At 41.7% G+C, this 24366-nt stretch overlaps 1 protein-coding gene across 1 annotated transcript in view; it reads left to right on the forward strand.

Moving 5' to 3' along the window:
* The window catches only part of LOC139277500 (partitioning defective 6 homolog beta-like), an 89382-nt gene extending 70139 nt beyond the window's left edge, over nucleotides 1-19243 (forward strand). The window contains exon 3 of the mRNA XM_070896028.1: nucleotides 16651-19243. Within this exon, the coding sequence (XP_070752129.1) occupies nucleotides 16651-17498 (848 nt within the window). The 3' untranslated portion in view covers nucleotides 17499-19243. The remainder of the gene's footprint in view (nucleotides 1-16650) is intronic.
* The last annotated feature ends 5123 nt before the right edge of the window (nucleotides 19244-24366 follow it).

The raw sequence follows: 24366 nt of genomic DNA on the forward strand, positions 1-24366 counted from the left end.
TACCTCATCGCCAAATGTTATGTATATAATGACTCAAAAGACTAGTTACTGTAAACTCACTCGGGTGTAAACCTGGTCCACTTTATTCGCGCCCAAAGTGACTACAAGACATGGTACCAGCACTTGTATAGCAGGGCCGCGCATACGCATGTACAGCCCGATGACCTCCGACAGTGGCGCCCCTTGGTGTCTAGTGACCCCAAGCATCAATACATGACAAGAACATAAATAGGAGCAGGAGTAGGCCATTTGGCACCTCGAGCCTGCTCCGCCATTTAATAAGATCATGGCGGATCAGAACTTGGACTCAGCCCCACTTCCCTGCCCACTCCCCATAACCCTTCACTCCCTTATTGTTCACAAATCTGTCTATCTCTACTTTAAATATATTCAATGACCCAGCCTCCACAGCTCTCCAGGGCAGAGAATTCCATAGATTTATGACCTTCAGAAGAAATTCCTCCTCCTCCTCGGTTCTAAATGGGCGACCCCTTATTCCTAAACTATGCTAGATTCCACCCATGAGTGGAAGCATCCTCTCAGCATCTACCTTTATCGAGCTCCCTCAGTATTGTATGTTTTAATAAGATCACCTCTCATTCATCTAAACTCCAATGAGCATAGCAGTTGCTCAACCTGCTCAACCTTTTTTCGTAAGTCAACCCCTTCAACTCCGGAATCAACCTACTGAACCTTCTCTGAACAGCCTCCAATGCAAGTATATCCTTCCTTAAATACGGAGAACAAAACTGTACGCAGTACTCCAGGTGTGGCCTCACCAATACCCTGTACAGTTATAGGAGGACTTCTCTGCTTTTATACTCTATCCCCCTTGCACCAAAGGCCAACATTCCATTTGCCTTCCTGATTACTTGCTGTACCTGCATACTAACTTTTTTTTGTGTTTCATGTACAAGGACCACCAGGTCTCTGTACTGCACTTTGCAATTTTTCTCCAATTAAATTATAATTTGCTTTTCTCTCTTTTGCCAAAGTGGATAACCTCACATTTTCCCACATTATGGGCCCAAGTTTCCACATGATTTGCACCTGATTTTTAGGAGTAACTGGTGGAGAACGGACTATCTTAGAAATCGCAATTCTCCACATTTTTTTTTCTGCAGTTCTAGTCAGGTAGAACAGTTCTACTTTGGAACAGAATTTTTTCTTCAAAAGGGGGCGTGTCCGGCCACTGACTCCTGATTTGAAAGTTTCCACAGTGAAAACGTACTCCAAACTAAAGTAGAATGGAGCAAGTGAAGATTTTTGTAGAACTGAAAAAACCTGTTCTACACATTAAAAAACAATCAGGCGCAGGTTACAAATTAGGCGTCCAGAACGAGGTGGGGTGGGGGGGGGGGGGGGAGAAAGAAAGGGAAGTCATTAAATTCTATAATAAATTCTTCTTTATACTTATACAAATAAATCCAACCTGAATAAACATTTATAAGCAAAGAAAAGATTAAATAAACCATCTTCCTACCTATGTGAAAGTGCTTCAGGCAGGCCTTTCGGGACCGAAGGCTGAATGGGCCGGCCCGAGACTTCGGGCAGGGCCGTCCCCAGCACCAGATTTACAGGGAGGGAGGGAGGGTGAGTGAGAGAGAGATGAGAGGAGAGGAGCCTTATTCATGCAGCCCCAGTGAGGCTATTCAGCCAGGGCTAGGGGCTGCATGCTTCGGGCCCCTCCCACACAGTTCGGCGCCTGGAGCTACTGCACTTGCGTGCCCACTGTAGCGCGCATGTGAAGAGGTCCCGGCACTGTTTTCAGCGTAGGGACATGGCTCTGCCGAGGGCCAGAGGACCTGCAAGTAGGTGGAGAATACCGAGGATTCTTTTAGGCGCACTTTGTAGCGTGAAAAACGGGCGTCCAGGTCGGGACTGCGCCGTTCTAGGCTCGTGTGGAAACTTGGGCCCTATACTCACATCTGCCAAATTTTTGCCCACTCACTTAGCCTGTCTATATCCCTTTGCAGATTTTTTGGATAGTATTAGAGAAAGGAGTAATATCATATTAGATAGGAGCAGACTGAGAGGAATACAAAGACAGGGTTAGAATGCATGTATGTAAATGCACAAAGTATGGTGAATAAGGTTGGTGAGTTACAAGAACAATTAGCTATGTAGGAGTATGATACATTGGCAACATTAGAAACGTGGGTTAAAATAGTGAGGAATGGGTGCTTAATATTCACGGATACAAAGTGTTCAGAAAAGAAGGAAAAAGGGAGGTGGGGTGGCAGTACTGATTAGAGAAGACATTGCAGTGTTGGAAAGAGAGGATGTCCTTGAGGGGGCAAGGACAGAATCCATTTGGTTAGAGTTGAGAAGCAAAAAGGGCATGATCACGCTATTGTGGGTATTCTATAGACCTCCAAATAGTGAGATCGAGGAGCAAATCTGCAGGGAAATCAGATGTGCAGGAACTATAGAGTGGTGATATTGGGGGCCTTTAATTACCCAAATATCGATTTGGGATAATGTTAAAAGGAAAGGAGGGGTAGGAATTTCTGAAATGAGTTCAGGAGCACTTCCTTGACCAGTATGTCCTTGGCCCAACTCTGAAGGAGGCATTGCTGGATCTGGTGCTGGGGAATGAGGTGGGCCACTTTGGACCAAGTGTCTGTGGGAGAACACTTGGGTAAGAGTGATCATCATGTTTAGATTAGTAATGGAGAAACGCAAGGAACAATTTAAAGTGGAACTTCTAAATTGGAAGAGGGCTCACTTAAATGGGATGAGAGGGGATCTAGCCAGGTAAAATGGAACCAAAGATTGACGGGAAAAACTGTAATGGGGCAATGGATGATCTTTAAGGAGGATGCAGACTAGATACATTCCAACAAGAGGGAAAAGTAAGGGAACCAAAGCCAGGGCTCCTTGGATGATGAGGGAGATAAAGAATATGATGGAAAAAAAAAAGAGGGTGTATGATGCATGTTAGTTGAATTCTTCGTGAGATCCAGGCCAAATACAATAAGTTGAGCAGGGAAGTGGAGGAAAATAAGACTGGCAAAGAGAGAAAAGACAATAGAATGGTGGTTAATATAAAAATCTTCTACCGGCATGTAAATAGTAAGCGGTTAGTAAGAGGTGGGATGGGGCCTATTGGGGACAAAGAATGTGACACCTGCTGAGAGGTGCAGGGCAAGACTAGAATACTTGAGTACTTTTTAACCTGTGTTTATTAAGGAAGAGGACGCTGACAAAATGTTGGTAGAAGCGGAGATTGGAGACATAATGGATGGGGTGAAAATTGATGGGCAGGGTGTACTCATCATCATAGGCAGTCCCTCAAGTCGAGGATGACTTGCTTTCACGGCAAAAATTTCACCGGTGTTTCAATAAATGACCTAATATTCCAGGTCCCGAACTTAATCTTGAAGAGTGGAAGATGCCTGTGTGTGGATTTTTTCAACGTGTGGTGGCCGTTGCATACCAGCCACCACACGGGCTTGACAGAGCTAGGTCTTGGTCCAGTGGCAAGGGTTATCCAAGACGACCGGAGACCAGCGCTGCTGCACGGGCCTAGTGCGCATGCATCAGTGTGGGCTGGTCCATGCTGCCTCTGGGCCCCAAACTCGCACCTCTCCTTGGCCCCGATCACGTCCCTCTACAATCTCTCACTGCTCCTGCAGTACTTGCCTATGCTCCAATCAGTGACCTGGATCTTGGTGACGTCCAATCCAGTTGCCCTCTTCGCTGCAGTTGCTTTCCTGCTCCAGCACGTGCTGCTCCCTGGAGTGGTGTGCTGCCACGCAGCTCCTTCTGCTCCCAGGCCTGCTCCGATGGTACTCGCAGGCCGGGGACTGCACAGACTGCTGGGCCCAGCTGCCACACTGCTCCTTCCGCTCCCCAGCCTGCTCCGATGGTGCTCGCAGGCCGGGGACTGCGCAGACCTCTGGGCCAGGCTGCCAAGCTGCTCCTTCCGCTCCCCAGCCTGCTCCGACGGTGCCCGCAGGTTGGGGGCCACGCAGTAAGTTGAGCGGGGAAGTGAAGAGGAAAATGAGACTGGCAGAGAGATGTACTGGAAAGGCTGGATATGCTTAGAGTGGGTAAATCGTCTGGTTCTGATGGCTTACATCCCAGGTTGCTACGGAAAGTGGGGGTGAAGATAGCATAAGGGCTTGCTGTAATCTTCCCGAGATGTGGGGGGGAGGTGCCAGAGGATGGAAAGTGGAAAATATGACACCCTTGTTCAAGACAGGCCAGTCAGTTTAACATCAGTGATGGGTATGGTTTTAGAAACAATAATCAGGGAAAAAATTAACAGGCACTTGAAGAGGTTTAAGTTAATTAAGGAGAGCCAGCACGGATTTGTAAAAGGCTAATCTAATTGAATTTTTTTGCTGAACTAACAGGGTTGATAAAGGGAATGCATGTTGTCTATATGGATTTTAGGAAGGCGTTTGACAAAGTGCCACATTAAGGGCTGGTTAACAAAACTGAGGCTCGTGGAATAGGAGGGTCCGTGTCAGCTTGGATGAGAAATTGGCTTAAGGACAGAAAACAGAGTCGTGGTGAATGGTTGGTTGTTTTTCAGACTGGAGGATGGTGGATGTGGTGTTCCCCAGGGGTCAGTGCTAGGACCACTGCTTTTTTGATATATATAAATGACTTGGATATTGGAATATAGAGTAAAATTTCAAAATTTGCTGATGCCAAACTTGGATATGTGGCAAACAGTGAGGATGATACCAATCGACTGTAGCAGGACATAGATAGGTTGGCAGAATGGGCAGACAAGTGGCAGATGGAATTTAATAGAGAGAACTGTGAGGTGATGCATTTTGGCAGAAGGCATAGTGGGAGGCAATATAGACTTAATGACACAGTTCTAAAGAGTGTGCAGGAAGAGAGTGATCTAGGGGTTAATGTGCATATAGATCTTTGAAGGTGGCAGGACATTGAAAGTATAGTTAGTAAAACCTATGGGGCCAGATTTTCGGCTTTCGGGGTTTTTCAGCAAAAACGGTAATGATATGTGAAAATTAACGTTTATGTTGTGCTACTGTTTTTAGGCTGAACTTTCAGCCTTTATGTCTGCAGTAAAGGAGGCGTTGCACGATTATTCGCAGCGCAAACCGCGAGTTTCGGCAACTGTGGTCATTTGCGCTGCGATAAAGGCCTTGGGAGGGGTGGAAAAAATAAAAAATAAAATTGCAAAAAACATTCACAAAACCCGTAGCTAGCAAATCACAAAGAATTAAAAAAAAAATAAAAACTTTAACTTACTTTTTTTTGCAGGTTTTCATACTTGCCACTGCTGGCAGTGCTGTACCGACCGGTTTGACTTGTCAGTTTTCTGGGCGCGGCGTATGGGTCGGGAGAGTGCCGAAAGTAAGACACTAATGCAATCCGTGTCGTTGCACGTCAGCGCACCTCTCCCCAGCGGGACTTGAAAGCGCGCTGCAAACAGCTACCCAAGGATCCCGCCTAGGCTTTGCAACTGGGTTTTCGCCGCGGAGGGAAAGTAATGCTGAACCTTTATAAAGCTCTAGTTACTCTACAGTTGGGGTATTGCATCCAGTTCTGGTCACCACACTTTAGGATGGATGTGAAGGTCCTTGAGAGGGTGCAGAGGAGATTTGCCAGAATGGTTCCAGGGATGATGGACTTTAGCTACAAGGTTAGTTTGGAGAAGCTGGGATTGGTTCTCCTTTAGAGCAAAGGCGGTTGAGGGGAGATTTGATAGAGGTGTACAAGATTATGACCGGTTTAGATAAGGTAGACAAAGAAAAGGTGTTTCCATTAGCCGATGGTACAAGGACTAGGGGACACAGATTTAAGGCAAGAGATACAGGGGGATGTGAGGAAGAACTTTTTTACACAGCGAATGGTAATGACCTGGAACTCGCTGCCTACGAGGTTGGTGGAAGTGGAGACTATCAATGATTTCAAAAGGAAATTGGATAGACGTTTGAGGGAAATAAACTTGCAGGGCTATGGGGATAGAGCGGGGGAATGGGACTGTTGGATTGCTCTACAGAGCGCTGGCATGGACTCGATTGGCCGAAAGGCCCCCTTCTGTGCCATAATAACTCTGACATAAGGGCCCGGTCTGCTAAGTTTTGTCAGAAATTGCAGACTGGAACCCCCCCCCAAAAAGCATTGACAGATCTTCCATTATCTTGGTCTAGTAGCCTTTCTTAATTTTAACCTCGATAGTGAGTGTTTACAAGTTACTGACTAAGAGTCATTGCCACCTTATCCTGTCCTAATGCCAGGGCTGAACTCCAAGCCATCGTCAACATCTTCACCAAGGCATATGAAAAGCATGGGCCTTACACTAAACATCCGTAAGACAAAGGTCCTCCACCAACCTGACCTTGCCACACAGCACTGCCCCCCCTGGTCATCAAAATCCACAGCGCGACCTTGGACAACGTGGATCATTTTCCATACCTCGGGAGCCTACAATCAGCAAGGGCAGACATCGACGACGAGGTCCAACAACGCCTCCAGTGCACCAGCGCAGCCTTCGGTCGCCTGAGGAAGAGCATGTTTTAAGACCAGGCCCTCAAATCTGTCACCAAGCTTATGGTCTACAGGGCTGTAGTGATACCCGGCCTCATGTATGGCTCAGACGTAGACCATATATAGTAGACACTGCAAATGACCTGGGAGTGTTAATACGGATTCTTTTTCCCTCAATCTGTTTCAGCGAATACACTGACACACGAACACCTTGCTGCCTTTTCTGTAAAAGACCTTTATTGAAGATTCTCCGGCCGGGACTTGTCAAGACAAAGGGATACTCTCAATCAGAGACTGTTTACCTTCCCCTGGAAAGCCCCTTTACAGCGCGAAAAGCACAGTAGTTATACATTTTCAAAACCGAACACATTTGATTAGCACTTGGTCTATCCAATCCCTTTCTGCCTCCCCCCCCCCCCCCCCCCCCCCCCCCCCCCGAGTACGTCCAATGGCAGGCAAGAAAGTCTCCCAATTAGGGCTGGTGTCAGGGTCAGGTTCGCTACACTGTCTTCCCTTATCAGTAAAGAACCCAATTAGTTTTCCTTCCTCCTAATCAGTAAAAGCCATTACTTTTCCCTCCTATCTAGGATTGCTTGCTTTCTTTGTGCCGCCTTGCGTCTTTCTCATGACCCGTGTTTAACCTCAACCTCAACTCTTGGTAACCCCTTTTTTTTCTGTCGATTCTGCAGTTGTCTGCATTTTGACATTTCTTTAGCTATTTTCCCATGATTCCCTATTTCCATCCCTCTGCCACATTTACAATCCTTCTGTATCCATTCTCAGGAGGATAGACGCACCATCGGTGTTCTCGATTGGGCCAGTATCGAAGCACTGACCACACTCGACCAGCTCCGTTGGGCAGGCCACATTGTCTGCATGCCCGACACAAGACTCCAAGCAAGCGCTCTATTTGGAACTCCACTCTCAAATCCTCCTTGATAAAGTGCACCATCCCTGTCCAAAGTGGAAGAGCATCCGGGAGAGCACTGAGCACCTCGAGTCTCGTCACCGAGAGCATGCAGAAAACAAGTGCAGACAGCGGAAGGAGCGTGCGGCAAACCAGTCCCACCCACCTTTTCCTTCAACGACTGTCTGTCCCACCTGTGATAGAGACTGGAATTCCAGTAGTGGACTGTACATTCACCTGAGAACTCACTTTGAGTGGAAGCAAGTATTCCTCGATTTTGAGGGACTGCCTATGATGATGAATGCCAAAAGATGGTAGAAGTTTAGAACTCTTCCGCAAACGGCAATTGACGCTAGGTCAATTCTTAATTTTAAATCTGGTGTTGATAACTTTTTGTTAACCAAAGGTATTAAGGGATATGGGCCAAAGGCAGGGATATGGATTTAGGTCACAGATCAGTCATGAATAGCAGAACAGATTTGAGAGGCTGAATGGCCTACTCCTGTTCCTATGTTCCTAATGTGTACATTTACCAGCAAGGGTCACTAGTGCACAGTCAGAATTCTTCCCTAGTGCAGGGGCTTTGAGGATAATTGAATAGCCTCCTGGTTCAGATCAGCTAAAGCAAGATTGCTTAGGGGTGGAACCTTCCTATCAGCTTGAGTACCACGCAGTGCATTTCCCCACACAGTTTGGGGAGCTTGATTTGCCTTCTGTGATCGGGCATGAAATTTATACATCTGCCCAAATATGTTTAAATTTATCTACAAATGTGTAAAAGGACATTATGCATAACCTAATGTAATAATAAAAACAAGATTGTTAAAATATTCAAATAGACCCTTTCTTCATAGCTGTAAGAAGGAAATGAATCAAAGCTTATCTTTATAAGCATTCCAGCACTGTGACTCATTCAATGGAATCTGGATAAGCGTGTACCTGACCGAAACACACAACCAGTATAACATTCCTTTCCACACCCACTTGCGCAACCAAGCTGTAACAAGCTAGGTGGTTTGTTCAGTTAATATGACTAAGTGCAACCATTTAAACTGAACAACCATTCTATTACTGCTCATTATTCAGTCGTTGCTGTTGTACTTGGTTAGCGCCACATCCTATTATCTTAGTCTAATGCTTGGATAAGTGTGAATGCCTTTTTATTCATTTTATCTACATACCTACAGGATATGTCCACTGTTGAACTGAGATAATCACTCTGCCAAATACTTTTCATGAATTTTCTCCAGTTCTCCTGCTTTCCTCTCTCGGCTGTTGCTGTTGTATGGTTCATGTGTACGAGTGCATACGTTTTCTGGTACCTCACCCAAGCGGCCATTTTTCACGTATGAGGCTTGATGATGTGTTACCAAACTATTTGACTAGATACATCATAGCCCAGCCCAATAATGTCCTCAGCCAGTGCCCCCACCCCCATACTGCATTTGCAGTAGGGCTTTCTACGGGGAAAAACCCTAAACAATTTTCTCCTCATTAAGTCAGAGCACCGAGGCCAGCTCTAGTTCACCTACTGTGACCCTGACTGAAATCGGCTAACTGCACAGTCCATGGGTTGAGCTGCGATCTTCCTGGTTTATACGACTCAGGACATTGCCTTTGAATCATGCGATATTCCCCAATCCTTTAGTGCATTAAAACTTTGCCCACATTCCAGCCCTCACTAGCCCATAAACAACAAGGTTACATATTGCTTTCCCCATTATTCTAGTAAAGGTCACTTGTAACTTGTGAAGTTTCCATATTATTGGGCCGAAATTTGTCCAGCAGTTGCCCCATTTTTTTTTTTTTTTTGGAACAACTTGATTTTTCTGGAATATATTAAAATTCCCCATTCTGCACATTTAATTTGCACCAGTGTAAGTGAGTTGTTAGGATTTTTTTTAGTTTCATGTGTTTTTTCAAAAGGGAGTGTTACCAGCCACCTAAGCCTGTTTTGGCCATTTAAGCCAGTTTGGACAGCTAATAGTTGCTCCAAACTAACTTAGGCCAGCATATATGACCACGTGGCCGAACCAAAAACTCTTGTAGAGATTTAAGAAATCAGCGCAGGTAGCCAGAGCTGGGGGGGTGGCGAGAAGGAAAGCGGAAAGGACCTTGCAAAGCACTAAACACCTTCAACATTCAAGAAACATAAAAACCATCAATAATAAAAAAAATTTTAACATTTATTTATTTCAGTCCTACCTTTGTAACTCGGCCCGGGAAGTCAGCGGGCCTGCCGGTGCGAGAGGCCACTCAGCTGGGAATAGGTGCGGGTGGGTGGGACGGGGGAGAGCGCGCAGGTAACTGGTTACACACAACAGGCTGGGCTCACAGAACACGGAGGCTGCTAGACTTCTCCCTCTGAGGGACTGCTAACCTCCTCCCCGAGGGACTAGTGAACTTCTCTTTGATGCCACTCGGCCTGGGATAGGGGCAGGACATCGGGTCCCACGCTGCAGAGGAGCTACTGCGCATGTGCAAAACCTCCAGTGCGCATGCGATGAGCTGCCGGCACTCTTTTTTGAGCGCAGGGTGTAGGGGATGGTGGGTCTGTCAGCTTGCCTTCCTGACCAGAGCGGTTGCGAGTCGCTCCCACTACCTGGTTCTTGAGCTTGGATTTATTAATCAGGGTATGATAAAGTGCAGCAGACAACTGTTTTGTACAAAGAGGTACGGGTTTTATTCAAGAAAGCAAATAACACAAATACACTCTAATAAAACTTACAAAAAAGGTTCTAAACAATGGGGAATACTTTATTACAGGTAATAAACACAACAGAAATACCTCCCACCTCCCACTTACTCTCTAACTAGGTCAAACTCTAGGGCTTCAGGGATTCATGCTCACCATAACCTTTTTGCCAGCTAGAGCTGTTTCGAGGTTTCGGGGTTCCTTGGTTATAGCCGGTTTGCCTTGCCATACCCCGGATGTGGTAGAAGACCTCTGATGCATATTGTAGAGTGGAAAACTTGCGTGGACCCCGGTTTTCTTGATTGATTTTCCTGGTTGGTTTCGTCGGTCGCGGTGGTCCGGTTGATGGCTGTTACCAAGTCAGTTGGTACTGATGTCCCACTGGTTTTTGAAATTCTCTTCTCTGATGTCACGATGTTTCTTCCTATGTCTTCTGGCCGTGTGCTCTCGATCTTGATCTTGTTCCGAAGTGATGGTCAGAAAAGTTTTTCTCAGAATTGTTCTCTGGTACGATAGGCCCCCAGTTATACTCTGAGAGGCTATTTAATCTGCGCGCCAAATCTAACATTTCTTTTGTTTAAGTTTTGCTGCCCATTGATTTTAAGTGGTCTTCTTTGTATAAGCTTTGGCGGGCTAGCTATCTGAAACTTGATTAAATGTTTTAATCTGGCGTTGATGGGCTTTGGATGGCAATACTCCTTATTTATGAGCTGATGAACTCTTGTCCATTGTAATAGCACTGCTTTGGCTTCGGGAAGTCTGGGCTGAGCTAGATATTTCTATGCATGTTGAAAAAGATGCAGGATTATGTATGTGATATTTGGGTCCTGTGGGTGAGGTGGATAATGTTTCTTCCGTGGTCGATTATTTAAATGCTAATGTTTTCTGGGAGCCTGACTATATGGTTAAACAGCTCCCCCAGACAAACTGATTAACTACAATATCCAAATTCTAAATCCCACCCCTCTGTCACTGCAGTTTTTCCCCACAGGCCCAAACATGCCTTTTAAAATCCCAAACTTGGTTAAAACTTGTAGATTTCTTCCATATCCATTTTAGGATCCCAAACTTTCTGTTTAATTGGCCCAAATCGAATTTCCTTTTCAGTGAGTCCACGAATTTTGGAATCTTACAAGGGCCCTAGCTCCGCCCCCTAATTGAATTGCCACAACGCGCCAAGCCATGGGAGAGGTCATAGAGCGGCCAGAATGCGGAGATAACTTTTTGGCGCCGTTTTAATCCATGTGAATGCGGCGAAAAAACGGGTGGGCCAAATTTGGGCCCATTATCTTTCCCTAATGTAAATTTGACAAAGTACCCGCATTCAAAACCCAGCCCTTCAATATCGCATTGCATACTGTCTACACGATGGACTGCAGCAACTCACTAAGCTTGCTTTGACAGCATCTCCCAGCCCTGCGACCTCTGACCGAGCAGGACAAACAGCGATGTCATTGGAACACCATGACCTCCAAGTGTACGCCATCACAATTTGGACATATATTGCCATTCCTTCATGCCCGGGTCAAAGTCCTGGAATTCCCTACCTAAACCATTGTGTAAACACCATCAACACAAGAAGGCTTCCCACCACCACCTCAGGACAACGAGGATGGATAATAAATGCAGTTTTCTGAATGTCGCACATGTTCCAAGATCAAATTTAAAAAGAAAGAGAACTGATCAAAAAAAGTTGGTATTAAGCTCTGTCAGACATGTTTCCTGAAATGCATGAGCACCAAACCAACCAAAAGGAGCAATATTAAAGACTAAAACAGCAGGCCCGTACCTTGTAAAAGCCAGCATTGATAAAACAGAGTCTGTCACTGCATTATTTTAACATGTATACCTGTTCTCGAATGAATTATTTTACAGGTCTTCTGCTACTGCATGTAAGTGGCTACTTGTATGAGTCTGGACAGTAAATGTTGGCAGACTATTGGATTTTAAGAAGCCCAATCTCATTTTCATAAAATATACGCACGTGCACTTTTCATTTTGACGTTAATTGTGCCGCTGCTTCTACTCTGACAGATCATCGAGCTCAGTGCAACCAGGGACATGTGAGGAGCTTTCCTACTCCTATTGGCTCACTATCACGCCAGGTGGAGCAACTGAAGCAGCAGGACAGTCTGTTCTAACTTTTTTCATCGTCTCACAAATTTCAGCTCTGAAGGAGACCAATCAGTCCATTGTACCAGTGTTAGTACTGAATTATCTACTCCAATCACATTTACCAACTCTCCTCGTGTATCTCTTTTTGTAAATTGTTTTATATACAGGGTACTTGCCTCTTAAATTTGACTGAATTTCAATGGGCACTTAAGGTATTCCTATTCTAATAACACTTGGCATGAAAATTATTTTGATTTTTCTCTCTCCTATCTCTCTCTCCTCCTCCTCCTCCTCCTCCTCCTCCTCCTCCTCCTCCTCCTCCTCCCTGTTCTTCTTGTACTCATGCTAAATTTATGCCCTCTTGTTACTGATTCACACAAATAGAAATAACTTTCACTCTTAGATTCTCAAATCATTCCAATTGGTATTTCCCTCCACTGAATGCCAGTAATGCTTTCTAGTTTTTATAATCTTTCATAACTATCTCATTTCTGGTATCATTGTAGTTAATCTGTGCTGCACCTAGGGGGCCCAAATCTACACACTTTACTCCTATTGTGTCCCAAACAACGTCTTGTACAGATTAATCACCAGTTCCTCCTTTTTCTATTCAATGCTCCTAGGTTTAAATCCAGAAACCTATTCTTTTATGGTTTATTTAATGTGAACAAGCCAGTTCCGTGGAAATTAGCTAGATTAATTTTTTTCCAATGATGAAATTCATTTTTGCTTTCACTTTCAAAGAAATCAATTTAATTCTGCATTTACATTAGAATTCAAGGAGAATTTTCACCCCCCCAACATGGGTGTGTTTGGGTCAGCTGGGATGTTAAAAATCTCAAACCCGCCTCGAACCCATCCACTTCCGGTTTTAACGGAGGCGAGACGAGAGGCGGGACCAACCTGTTCCCAGGAGGCGGGTTGGTTATTTAAATATAATGCAGCTACATACCTCAGAATTGCTCATGAATTTAACCCTGGCTGGCTGGGTTTCCTTGGCCGGGCCTTGGGAAACCCAGCAGCTAAAGAGAGGTGAAGACTGCTGAATCCAGCAGGTCTTTTCACTTGCTGTGCTCCCTGGCAGCGACGTCCAACCTCCCCATGGCCCTTCTGATCTTCAACCCCCTAACCCTAACCCTCCTTCCACCTTTCCGATCCCTCCCCTCCCTTACCTGGATGTGGCCTGGTGCTGAATACATACCTGACTGAAAGCCAGCCAGCCTCTTAATTTGGCTGGCTACAGCCAGGAAATGGAGACAAAAAATATTAATCAGATCCTGTCGTTAAATTCGGCAGGACCTAAATATCCCCCCCCTCCCCCGGCTCCCTTCCCGCCTTCGAGCAAATATCGAGGCCCAAAAATCTGTGTTCGGTGATCTTTACATTTGGAGGTATATTCCACATCAATGGAATGCCACAAAACCAACTATGAGCTTGTATAAAAATTATGATTCATTACTTTATTTTCTAGTTGGGGTGGGGAGATGAATTGCTGATCTACAATATATGTGTGGGTTAAATTGAGCTGCCCAGTACACTGGAAAACTAGTGGATAGAAAAAATACATTTGTGCGGCAACAAAACTCCAGTAAGCTTTATTGCTGTGGAAAGCAAATGAGTGGCCCAGACAGGTGGCCTAGGATAGAGCGTAGGCAGGCAGTAACTACCTGACTGAACTGCAGCAAGTTGTGAGAGGGAGGTAAAACTATGGCATCACATGTGTATCACATCATGCCCACCTTTATAGTTGGAGCCTTGTGGTCCCAGAAACATGCTGGAGGAGCTGAGAGCACTGTTTTAAATTTTTTAAGATGTGAACAGTAGTAGGCGGTGAACGTAAGAAATTGGTTTCGCCAACGTTTCTTTCAACTTGCGCAAGCAGTTATAATTTTCAGATAAACGACTGGAAGAATGCCTAGAAATGAGACTTGGCTGATATGAGATTGAATGACAAATGGGAATGATAGTGAATGAAAGGTCAATGATATAGGTGTGTTTCCTTTGTGTGCCCTTGGGCACAGCAAGTGTTGGGAATGAAACCTGCACCACCTAGTTGTCTGACTATGGAATTCCTTCACATCAGAACATTGAGTAACATCATGCGCTGTTTCTTGACCACACTTGTGTCCTTCAGAAGTCTGCTCTGCCAGATCTGTTTTTTTTTGTGTAGATGGAGAGAATCTGCCCAGTTGAGATGAGCAGCACAACCATTTGATGAATCCAGAGCGACTTTGGTTTCCAGTCACATTGTAACTTTTTGCCACTTGGACAGTCAAAAAGTAAATTTAGTGTCTGTACAGTACATGGTATTTTAGATTTAAAAACTAAATGAAACACAAGTACTGCTGTGAATGGTCTGAAAGTTGTGATGAGACAAACTTTGATACCCTGCAAGCAGTGGTTTTGTACATTTACTTTTTGGACATAATGGATTCATTTTTCATTTTCTCTCCTTCTCCCTTGAAGGCATTAACTCGTTCCCAGCAAAGGTCACTCCCTCCCCAGAAAGTGATATTTACAGAAAGTGTACATGCTTTTCTAACCAGCACAATGGAAGCAAAATCTGCAGTGTTTTTATTCATTTGGATTCTTGCCATTTCAGTTCACTTGTCAGATTTATCATTTTCTTTCCTTCTGGTTTAATTTTCTTTTTGTTTTCCTGCCTTATTCAGACCTCTTGTCTCGGCTTGCTTTCTCTCCTCCAGCCTTCCTTTTAAATTGGCTACCTGTCCATGTTTAAATACATAAGTAGCTCATTCACTGCTTCTGTTGGAATGGTTTGTATTTTCTCTTAACTACTGTAGTGAAGATACTAAAGTGTAATGTGACTAGGATAGTTTTGTTTTATATGGGTAGCCATGAAAAGAAAAGTGGCATTGATAAGGTCCCAAAGAATGTGGTTACATTTGTACTTCGTATTAGACCATCAACAGCCACACTTGAATGTAGCCCCTTTAGTCATCAGAGTGGTTGCATTATTCTCTTCAGTGTAAAGTATGAGCCTGTACCAGCTGATTGTTGCATACAAATCTAAGAATGATCACATACAAATAACTGGAATGGTATTGCATAAAAATTACAGCACAGAAACAGACATTCGACCGAACTAGTTTATGCTCCACACCAGCCTCTTCCCACCCTACTTCATCAGTCTCTATCAGCACACACTCTATTCCTTTCTCTCATGTGTTTATCTAGCTTTCCCCTTAAATGATCAATGCTATTCACCTCAACTACTCCATGTGTTTACAAGTTGCATATTCTAACAACTTTCTAGGTAGAGGTTTCTCTTGAATTCCTTTTTGGATTTATTAGTGACTATCTTATATTTATCACCACCTAGTTTTGGACTCTCCCACAAGTGGAAACATCTCTCTATCTACACTATCAAACCCTTTCATAATTTTGGGGTCACCCCTCCCTGCCCCTTAGTTTTCTCTTTTCTAGAGAACAGAGCCGCAACCCGTTCAGTCTTTCCTGTAGAATCTCTCGAGTCCACAGGCAGTTCCTGTTGAGTATAAGGGAATTGAGATGAGTGGCAGTTTAGCACTGCTGCATATTGGGTTCTTAATCTCAGTTAGGCCATCAAGTTGAAATGTTCCGCAGAAGTTAGAAAAAGAATCGACTCAACATGCTCTTGCAAACCTAATGGCTGGTTGCAGTGTGTCATTAGTGAATGCCCTGGATTTTGTGTTCTAGCCTCCAGTTGGGAAGCAGGATTTAACTTATGAACTTTTTGAAGAAAGTGAAATTGGATAATTGCCATATGCTATAATGTGAAAATACCCTGTATTAGCCTACACTTCAGTGTAGTGCAACTGGGATTTTCACCCCAGTCGCACATTCTGTAATCTTTATTACTAATGTAAGATACAAATTTAGTCCATAACATTTGTAAATATTACAACTTTTAAATTAGTTTTCTTGCAACTTCCAAGTTATAGCAGTGACTTATTTGAACAGCTAATGTCTTGAAGCAATGCAGTCATACACTATCAATTTGCATTTTCTGTAGCAAGGACTCAATCAGAAAACAAAGGAGCTATCAGCATTTGTGGAACTGTTAAATGTTCTCAATTGAAGTACTAAGGAGGAGATTGTGTTTGCAGGAAGATTCTGCTGCCAGCATAAATAGCACTCATACCAGCAAATATTTGGGGTAAAAAAAATCAGCCAAAAGGATTGCAGTGCCAGTGTGTTGCAAATACTCGCGGGTTGAAAGGGTGCAGTCGTTTCCTTATGTAAAGGGAGGGAGTCAAAATCTGTAAATAAGTCGCTATGAGCTACCATTAAAAATCTATTTTTTGATGCTTAACCTTTACATTTTAATGTGGAAGGATTTTCTTTGGATACAGTTTTACTTGAAATTGCCACAGATGATTTAGACATTTATAATTTGCCCATTTAATGTGTTGTGAACATGACAAATACTCATGATTTCTTTTGTATTTTGCAGAGGATGCTGACTACAGTGCCTTTGGTACAGACACTTTAACACGGAAAAAGAACGTCTTGTCAAATGTACTGCGTCCTGACATTAACCGAAAGAAACCTCCAATTGCCATCAGCTTGCCACGTGATTTCCGCCCAGTGTCTTCGATCATTGATGTGGACATTCTTCCAGAAACCCATCGAAGAGTGCGGCTATACAAACACGGGTCTGATAAACCACTAGGATTCTATATCCGTGATGGCTCCAGTGTCCGAGTAACTCCCCACGGACTTGAAAAAGTCCCTGGAATTTTCATCTCTAGATTGGTGCAAGGGGGATTGGCCGAAAGTACCGGTCTGTTGGCTGTGAATGATGAAGTTCTTGAGGTGAATGGTATTGAGGTGTCAGGAAAAAGCCTTGATCAGGTGACCGATATGATGATTGCAAATAGCCACAATCTCATCATTACTGTGAAGCCAGCAAATCAAAGAAATAATGTTGTGAGGATCAGTCGGACTTCTGGTAGTTCTGGCCAGTCCACTGACAGTGGTACCAGCCATCCCACTTATATGGCATCCCCAAATGTTCTGCAGAATTTCCATTCTGAAGAAGTGGACAGTGATGAAGAAACAGATATAGTCATCGAGGGCAGCGGGGAGCCACAGCACATTCCAGTGGCAACGTCGACCAGTGCTAGCATAGCATCCTTAACAAAAAATGACCATAATCATGGTTTAACTCCGAATGGTTCTGTTGCCAGCAGTGAAGGAAATATACACATATTCGCAGCTGTCACGAAAGTGGATCCGACAGAAAAGGAGGATGTGAATAGACGAAGCATGGAGGAGGATGGCACTGTTATTACGCTATAGGTTTCTTAACCTGCACTTCAAGGGTGCCAATGATGCCTGTTTTTTAGGGTTGCCTATTATGGTTTTTATATGCTATACAGTAGCCTTTTGTCATAATTTGCAAACTGCAGTGTGTGAGAAATGAGCAGCAGAATATTTTAACTAGTATGTATCTTCAAATGAAATACAAGACTTAAAATGGATGGAGTAGTGAGATTTTCACTGCTTGGCCCATTCCTTTCCTTTTGTGTACATATTTTTAAATAGGAGTATTTTTCAGAGAACCACAACTTTTAGAAAGGAGAAACACAAAACCCCTCTCTCCCAAACAGATATAAGGGGGAAAAAAATGACCCAGCTTTGCCCCTATCTAAATGTGGTGAATAGAGATCACTTTCTCATTGTAGAAGCAGACGAAGATCTGACTGTTCACAGTACAATTAGAAGTGATGGTCCATTTTAATTTTCTTTACAATCATAATTGTGAGTAATCTGATTAGTGTACTTGAAAACCAAAAATAAAAGCTTTAACATAACCACAGTTCTTAACTCCTCCTGCATGCTTGTTTTTCTCCCTTTTTAGAAGATTTTATTGCATGTGTGCATGTACTTGGTAAGGTATTAGGCACTTTTTACTAACTAGCACGTTTAACCCACAGTGACTGCACAACAAGATGGGATTAAGTATAAACTTCACCATACTCTTGTAATTGTATAATTACTATTTAATTCCTTATAAAATGCATGTTGCAAATGTTGATGTCCAGCTTTTTCTGGCTTTATTTTGTTTTTTTTTTAAACTAGTCTAGATTAAGTGTACTGCTCAACTTAAAGGAGCAATAAGTTTTATAATGACTCAAAACAGACCAACTAAAGTACAAACAATACCTATGTGACTTTAGCTCATTAAAATTGACTGCTTGTACTGGAATTGTATACTTTTGCAAATAACTATTTTGATATTAATTATCAGAGTATTCCTAGCTGGCTGTTTAAAAAAACACTGAAAATGCCTGTAGAGCTGCTGATGCAACTGCGAACATGGGAATTGAGCCAGGAAATGAAAGTTTAACAGTGCCAGTGCCCATAAACATGCCATAAAATTTGCCTGTGTTGTGCACAGACTTTATAAAAACTAAATCAAAGGGACTAAATTGTCAGTACCCCTACTAGCTCTAGCAATGATCTGGCACAGACAAGATGGGCCAAATAGCTTCCTTCTGTGCTCTAAACATCTATGGTTAAGAAACTTAAGAATTGGGTAGTTGAAACTCTGACGGGGATTAAGTTTTTGTTTAAAACACAACCTGACCAGGCACTCAACAAATCTATTGTTTGAGTATAAACATTGTGTTGGAATTGCCAGGTTTTTTTCTTTTGATGTTCTGGGTACGTACAGGAAATAGTTACTGTCTCATTTATTATCCTATTTCTTTCAGAATTTTATTTTCTTGTCTACTTTTGTTTATGTTGATTCATGCCTGAGGGGTACAGCATTTTTAAAAAAAATCTGTGTCCTCGAAAGTACACTCATTTTATGAAGCCATTATAGGTGTACAATTAAGATTAATTGTTGTTATAACATTTTCACGCTCCTGGCTTTGCAGTTTCTCAACCTTCAAATAGATTTACATCAAATCAACAGTGCCATTTTAGACTGTGCTTTGCATATACTGGAGGTCCCCATTTCTAACACAAGCCAGTTCACAGTGGAACAGTAGACACTTCAGGGCCGTAGGAGATCGGGGCGGGCAGGGGGTTGTTTGCTGATAGGGGGTAGATTGGTTGTACTGTAGGTGCTTGCTGGTTGTGGTACACTAGCACACTGGCTTGCACGATTCCCAGTTACTTCACCCAGCTAGCAGTCTTTCCTGTTATCTCAAAGAACAAATCTGCTTAAAATTGCAATATATCATTTTTTTTGTACTTATTTTCAGTTACGCAAGAAACACATATTTTTAAAAGTCTGGCATTGTGCTTTGTGGCCTACACTTGTGCTCTATATTGGGGTCAGGATAATAGCAAACTGAACGGGCTTGTGGCAAGAAAAGCTGCTACAAATTCTGCAGTCTGGCGTGGAAGCTGATTTGCCTGACTCAGTTCCAGGAGCCCATAATATAGATGTTAATTGGGTTTGGAAGTGCAGCCAAGGATTCAAGCTGCATGGCGACAATGCAACAATCTTACACAGAGCCTTCCTTCCTCTAAGAATGCAGATTTGATTTTTTTTTTAAAGCAATCCTGGGTATTTGAGCATACCTGATTTTTATTTTACTATATAAATGTGGTAATTGTCAAATTTTTATAATAAATACATATAGTGAGTATTTTAATCACAATATTGAACTATACATTTATGGCATACTGCTCCTTTAATTGAATGCACAAGAAAAATATTTTTCTCGGACCGGCTTTTTAAATGTCTGAACACAGTAGTGTCTGAATGCTACTTTTTGTGGCCTATAAATCATTAGGGAAGAGTGGCCATTTTGGCCAATAAATCCACATTGGATTCTGACTGAAGATCCAGAAATTTCCCTGTTAATAAACTTCTAGAACTACAGTGGGGTCCTGTTGATATGTTTCAATAAGCTGGAATTTTAAAGCTTATTGATTGACATTGCGCTCTGCCACAGAGTGATGGATGTGTATTCACGCTGGTGTTCTTGCCTACCTCAGCCATTCTATCCATTAGAGATACTGAGCTAACACCAGGTCTCCCACCATGGGATGAAAAGGACATTTAGTCGTAGACTGTGTCTGCCACTCTTGCCCAGGTGCTGGGTTTAGAGCACCACTGGAAGCAGGATGCATGACTTTTTTGTTGCTTGGGAATGGTATATGATGTAGGGAGACTAATGCTGTTGTATTCCAGGTACCGGTTCAAAACTGGTTAGATCAACCCCCCCGGAGCTGGCAGTTCTGAGTTATATTCTACAATCTACACCAGTTGCTGACCAATGTACAAATTGGACTATTCATATTAGTAAATGGTTTAAAGTTTCTCTGTGATCCAACCAACTGCCTTATTTAAGTTGCTTTGCACCAGTTGTACTCATACTGAAGCAAAAATGCAACCTCCTGGAGGTGATTACACCTGGTTTATGGGAATTCAGTCCAGCCAACTTTACTCCAAGGTTATATGACCGTTTATGTTGGTGAAACTGAAAATGATTTTTTTTTTACTGACGACCTATAATATAACTCACCTGTCATTATGCTTCATGAAATGAGGATGTAAAACTGGCTCATAAATTCTGGCTCAAAAAATAATTGGAGTTGACCTTTTACCAAATTGCATTTGAAGGATTAAGGCTTTGTGGAAAATGTTTAATCTCTCTTGTTCTATCTTTGTTTATCTCCACATTAATTACCCTAAACTAAAACCTTTTTCAACTATTGTAATTTATTGTGACAGATAAATTGACAGATGCAATGTAAAGCTAAGCAAAACCATTTCTAGCGGCCTTAATGCAGCTTTGTATACCAATAACATTTCTATATGTAGCCTTGCCCCAAATTTAAAATCTTCTCCTTTTAGAGAGGCTTCTGATTTGTGTTTTTTTTTAAACTCCATTCAATGTTTTATAGATAAGCCAGTTGACTATGCCTAAAATAAATTCATATCAAACCCATTAAAAAAATTCATTTTCCTTTGCTACTGGGACAAGTACAATTTGTCAAATGCCTCCCTGGACTGAAATATCTTTAATTTGAAATTGGGCATTTGGAATTCTAACTTGTGTATACATTTATGATGGCCAACAACAGAATTCATTAGCTGAAAACACATTGCATTAAAATACTTGGCACTAGCAAACCAGTCATATTAAGTATCTTTTTTTTTTAAACGTGCACATTAAATTGATACGTGCTTACCTCAGTTAGCTGTCTTCCTTAAATGCATGCAATGTTTTAGTAATGCTTTAAAACCACCATAAAGAAACTAATTATTTACATAATTAGAATCTTCATAATGGTTTTTAAAAATTACTAAAATCTGTAAATTGACCTGCTTAAGAGTTGCATTAGTTTTCTCAGTAGCCTATTAGATACAGCACGAACTACTGGATGTAACGAAGAGGCTCGAGTTTGAATCCAGACTGATTGACATTCTGACTTTCTCGATTGGTAAGGATCCCCTCACTTTAAGTGCGCTTAATAAGCTAAGAGCTCCTGTGGCGTCTCTAGGCTGAACCATCAATTGAGGAAGATTAAAATGTGGGTGACTTTGAAGGAAGAGAAATAAGAATTATTTTCTTTAAATCAACACCTGCAAATTGATATTTGTAAAACTAGTCTACTCTCTGTATGATACAGGCACTTAATCTGTGTGGTGTTTCTAGCATTCACATTCGTAAAGATGAGGCAATTTTCCCAAATTGTAACATTAGTGTACACACAAACTCCGTTATTCACTTTCACTTATTCCATGCTTTTTATTTTAAATTTTGATTTTAAGTCATTGTGTAAAACTAACACCAAGTAGGGTCAACCATACCCTGTATTGCCCTAATCACAATGCTACTTAAATATTTAATTGCCTTAATGCAGAAAGGCATTGTTTTTTGTATTTGGAGGGCAGTTAAATGCTTAGTAACTCTCTGAAGCACAACTACGTGGAATACAAACAAACTGCAATGTTGCTAACTGAAGTAGTTCATGTTTCAGGTAAATAAGCCCAAGCTCAGATCAGCCATGATCTTATAGAATGGTGGAGCAGACTTGAGGGGCCCAATGGCCTACCCCTGCTCCTATTGCTTATGTTCCTATGTTCTTGAATATACATGAAAATAATGCATACCTCTTTTCCTCCCAGCTAATTAATTGATGCATGCATGATCAGTAATGCTAAAAAGCAAAAACCTTGCTTTGCCCAACTAAAAAGGAAGGGGGAATGTTTTGTTTGATTCCAAAACATGGTGCATGTGACTAAGCAGTACATAAAAAATTACTTTAAATGATAACTGGACTTGAAATACATAAAATGCACTATTCATAATGACACTGGACAAGTTTCAGATTTCCTGAACCTTAACTTAAAAAACATTATTTTTGGTTGCTCCGATGTAAAATGTTTTCTATGATGCATACTGTTTCTTTTTACAAACTGCACAAGAGTGCAGACTTAGAGTTTGTATTGTTCAGAACACAGTAATGCTCGCCAGTTCATTGAAAAACTGGGTAATGTATCAAATAGTTTTTAGTAATTCTGAAGATATGCATTTTGCTTGTGAATGTGCCCTCTGCTGGCTACTAGCAGTACTACATATCTTAATATGACAATGCTGCTGAATTCTTTGTGGACCATTTGTTGGCTCTTCTATCTCTAAAATAACCACTACAACTGGAGGAAAATGTAGAATTTCATGTTTTGAAATGGTGATTCCAAAATGATCAAGTTATTTTTGTCATCTTAGATTGGATTATATTGTGTAAGTAATTACTAAAATGGAAAAACAAATTGCAGTGACAATACATTTTAGAGTCTGTCTTTTTTGTGTTTCATTTACTACCTCTTAGAACTATATATATATATAAAACACTGCACTCTGACTTTAAAACAAATCTTGACCAGTTCCTATCATTCCAAATAGTTTATATTCCATACTGTGAATATATAGCCACAAATTCTTTCTCTTTCAAGCAACTGTAGATGAAAAGCATTTAATGAAAATGCCTGTGCTGAGTTTTAGCTGTTTTTTTTCTTTGTGAATAATATGCTATGGCTTCATGATTTTTTTTTAACCACGTGATTTTTTTTTTAATGGAAAATTTGTAAAGAATAGGCACAAATATCAGTATTTTCTTACCACTATACAATGTATGTTTATATGATCACACTAAAGAGAAGCTTTACATTTTAGAATCAGAGTGTAGCCTCATGCATAATATGATATATTTGTACGAACTGGAGAAAATGAGTAGAGGCTTCAACTTTTGTAGTCATTTTTGAGGTCTGGTTTCCCTACACTACATAAAGCATTGTGGTACATTTCCCCCCCCCCCCCCTTTCCCATTATGGGACTAAGACAATAGATAGTGGTTATAAATGTATTTCATACAAATCAGGAATTTCTTTTAATAAATATCGCCCATGAATTGTTGGAACCACCCAACTTTTTTAATGAAGTCTGAGCAATTTGGAAGTTCAAGCCACATTGTATAAAGATGATGTGCAAAAGCCTATGAAATTGTGGCCGTTACCTGTACAAACCTGGTATTTGCAGAGTTTGATCCATCTTTAACAACTTTATTTTTGTAGCCAGGTTTTTGAGCTTAGAAGTTGCTTGAATTTGTCCAGCAAGTTATTCCTCGGTCGAAATAAAACAAATGAGATATTGCACTTTAAATCCCTTTGCTATACTTTTCACGTAGCATGGACTTGGTACCAAATGCATTCTGTAGAAATGGGAACAGCAAACTTGGCATGCATACTATTGAATATAACAATAAAAGCTGGTGAATAAGCACATTATTTTGTCTTATTTTGTGATGAAAGCAGTTGCTTTACTTGTTGGAGACTAATCTGTATAAATTATACCTTTGTCAATTAAATAGGGAATGCTGAGATGCAGAATACCTATAAACATATACAGGGTACAATTATGTGGCAACGTGTACTGTACTCTTGCTCGGATGACTTGAACTGTGAGATTGTCAAGAAATTTACCCATTAAACCCAGAGATTAAATTACAGCCCTGCACTTGAGTAGGGTCTACTGATGCATATTTAAAATTTGGTTAATTGAAAACTTAACTGATGAAATTCCTCTTTTATAGAAAATTGGCAGAATGCCTATTTTCCTGAATTAATGGCTCAAAGAAATTAAATTCCCAAAATTTGTACATTTCAAAGTTGCAAGTTACCACAATTTGTAGTTACAGC

This window comes from Pristiophorus japonicus, chromosome 12 (genome assembly GCF_044704955.1).
Source record: "Pristiophorus japonicus isolate sPriJap1 chromosome 12, sPriJap1.hap1, whole genome shotgun sequence".
Lineage (NCBI taxonomy): Eukaryota > Metazoa > Chordata > Chondrichthyes > Pristiophoridae > Pristiophorus > Pristiophorus japonicus.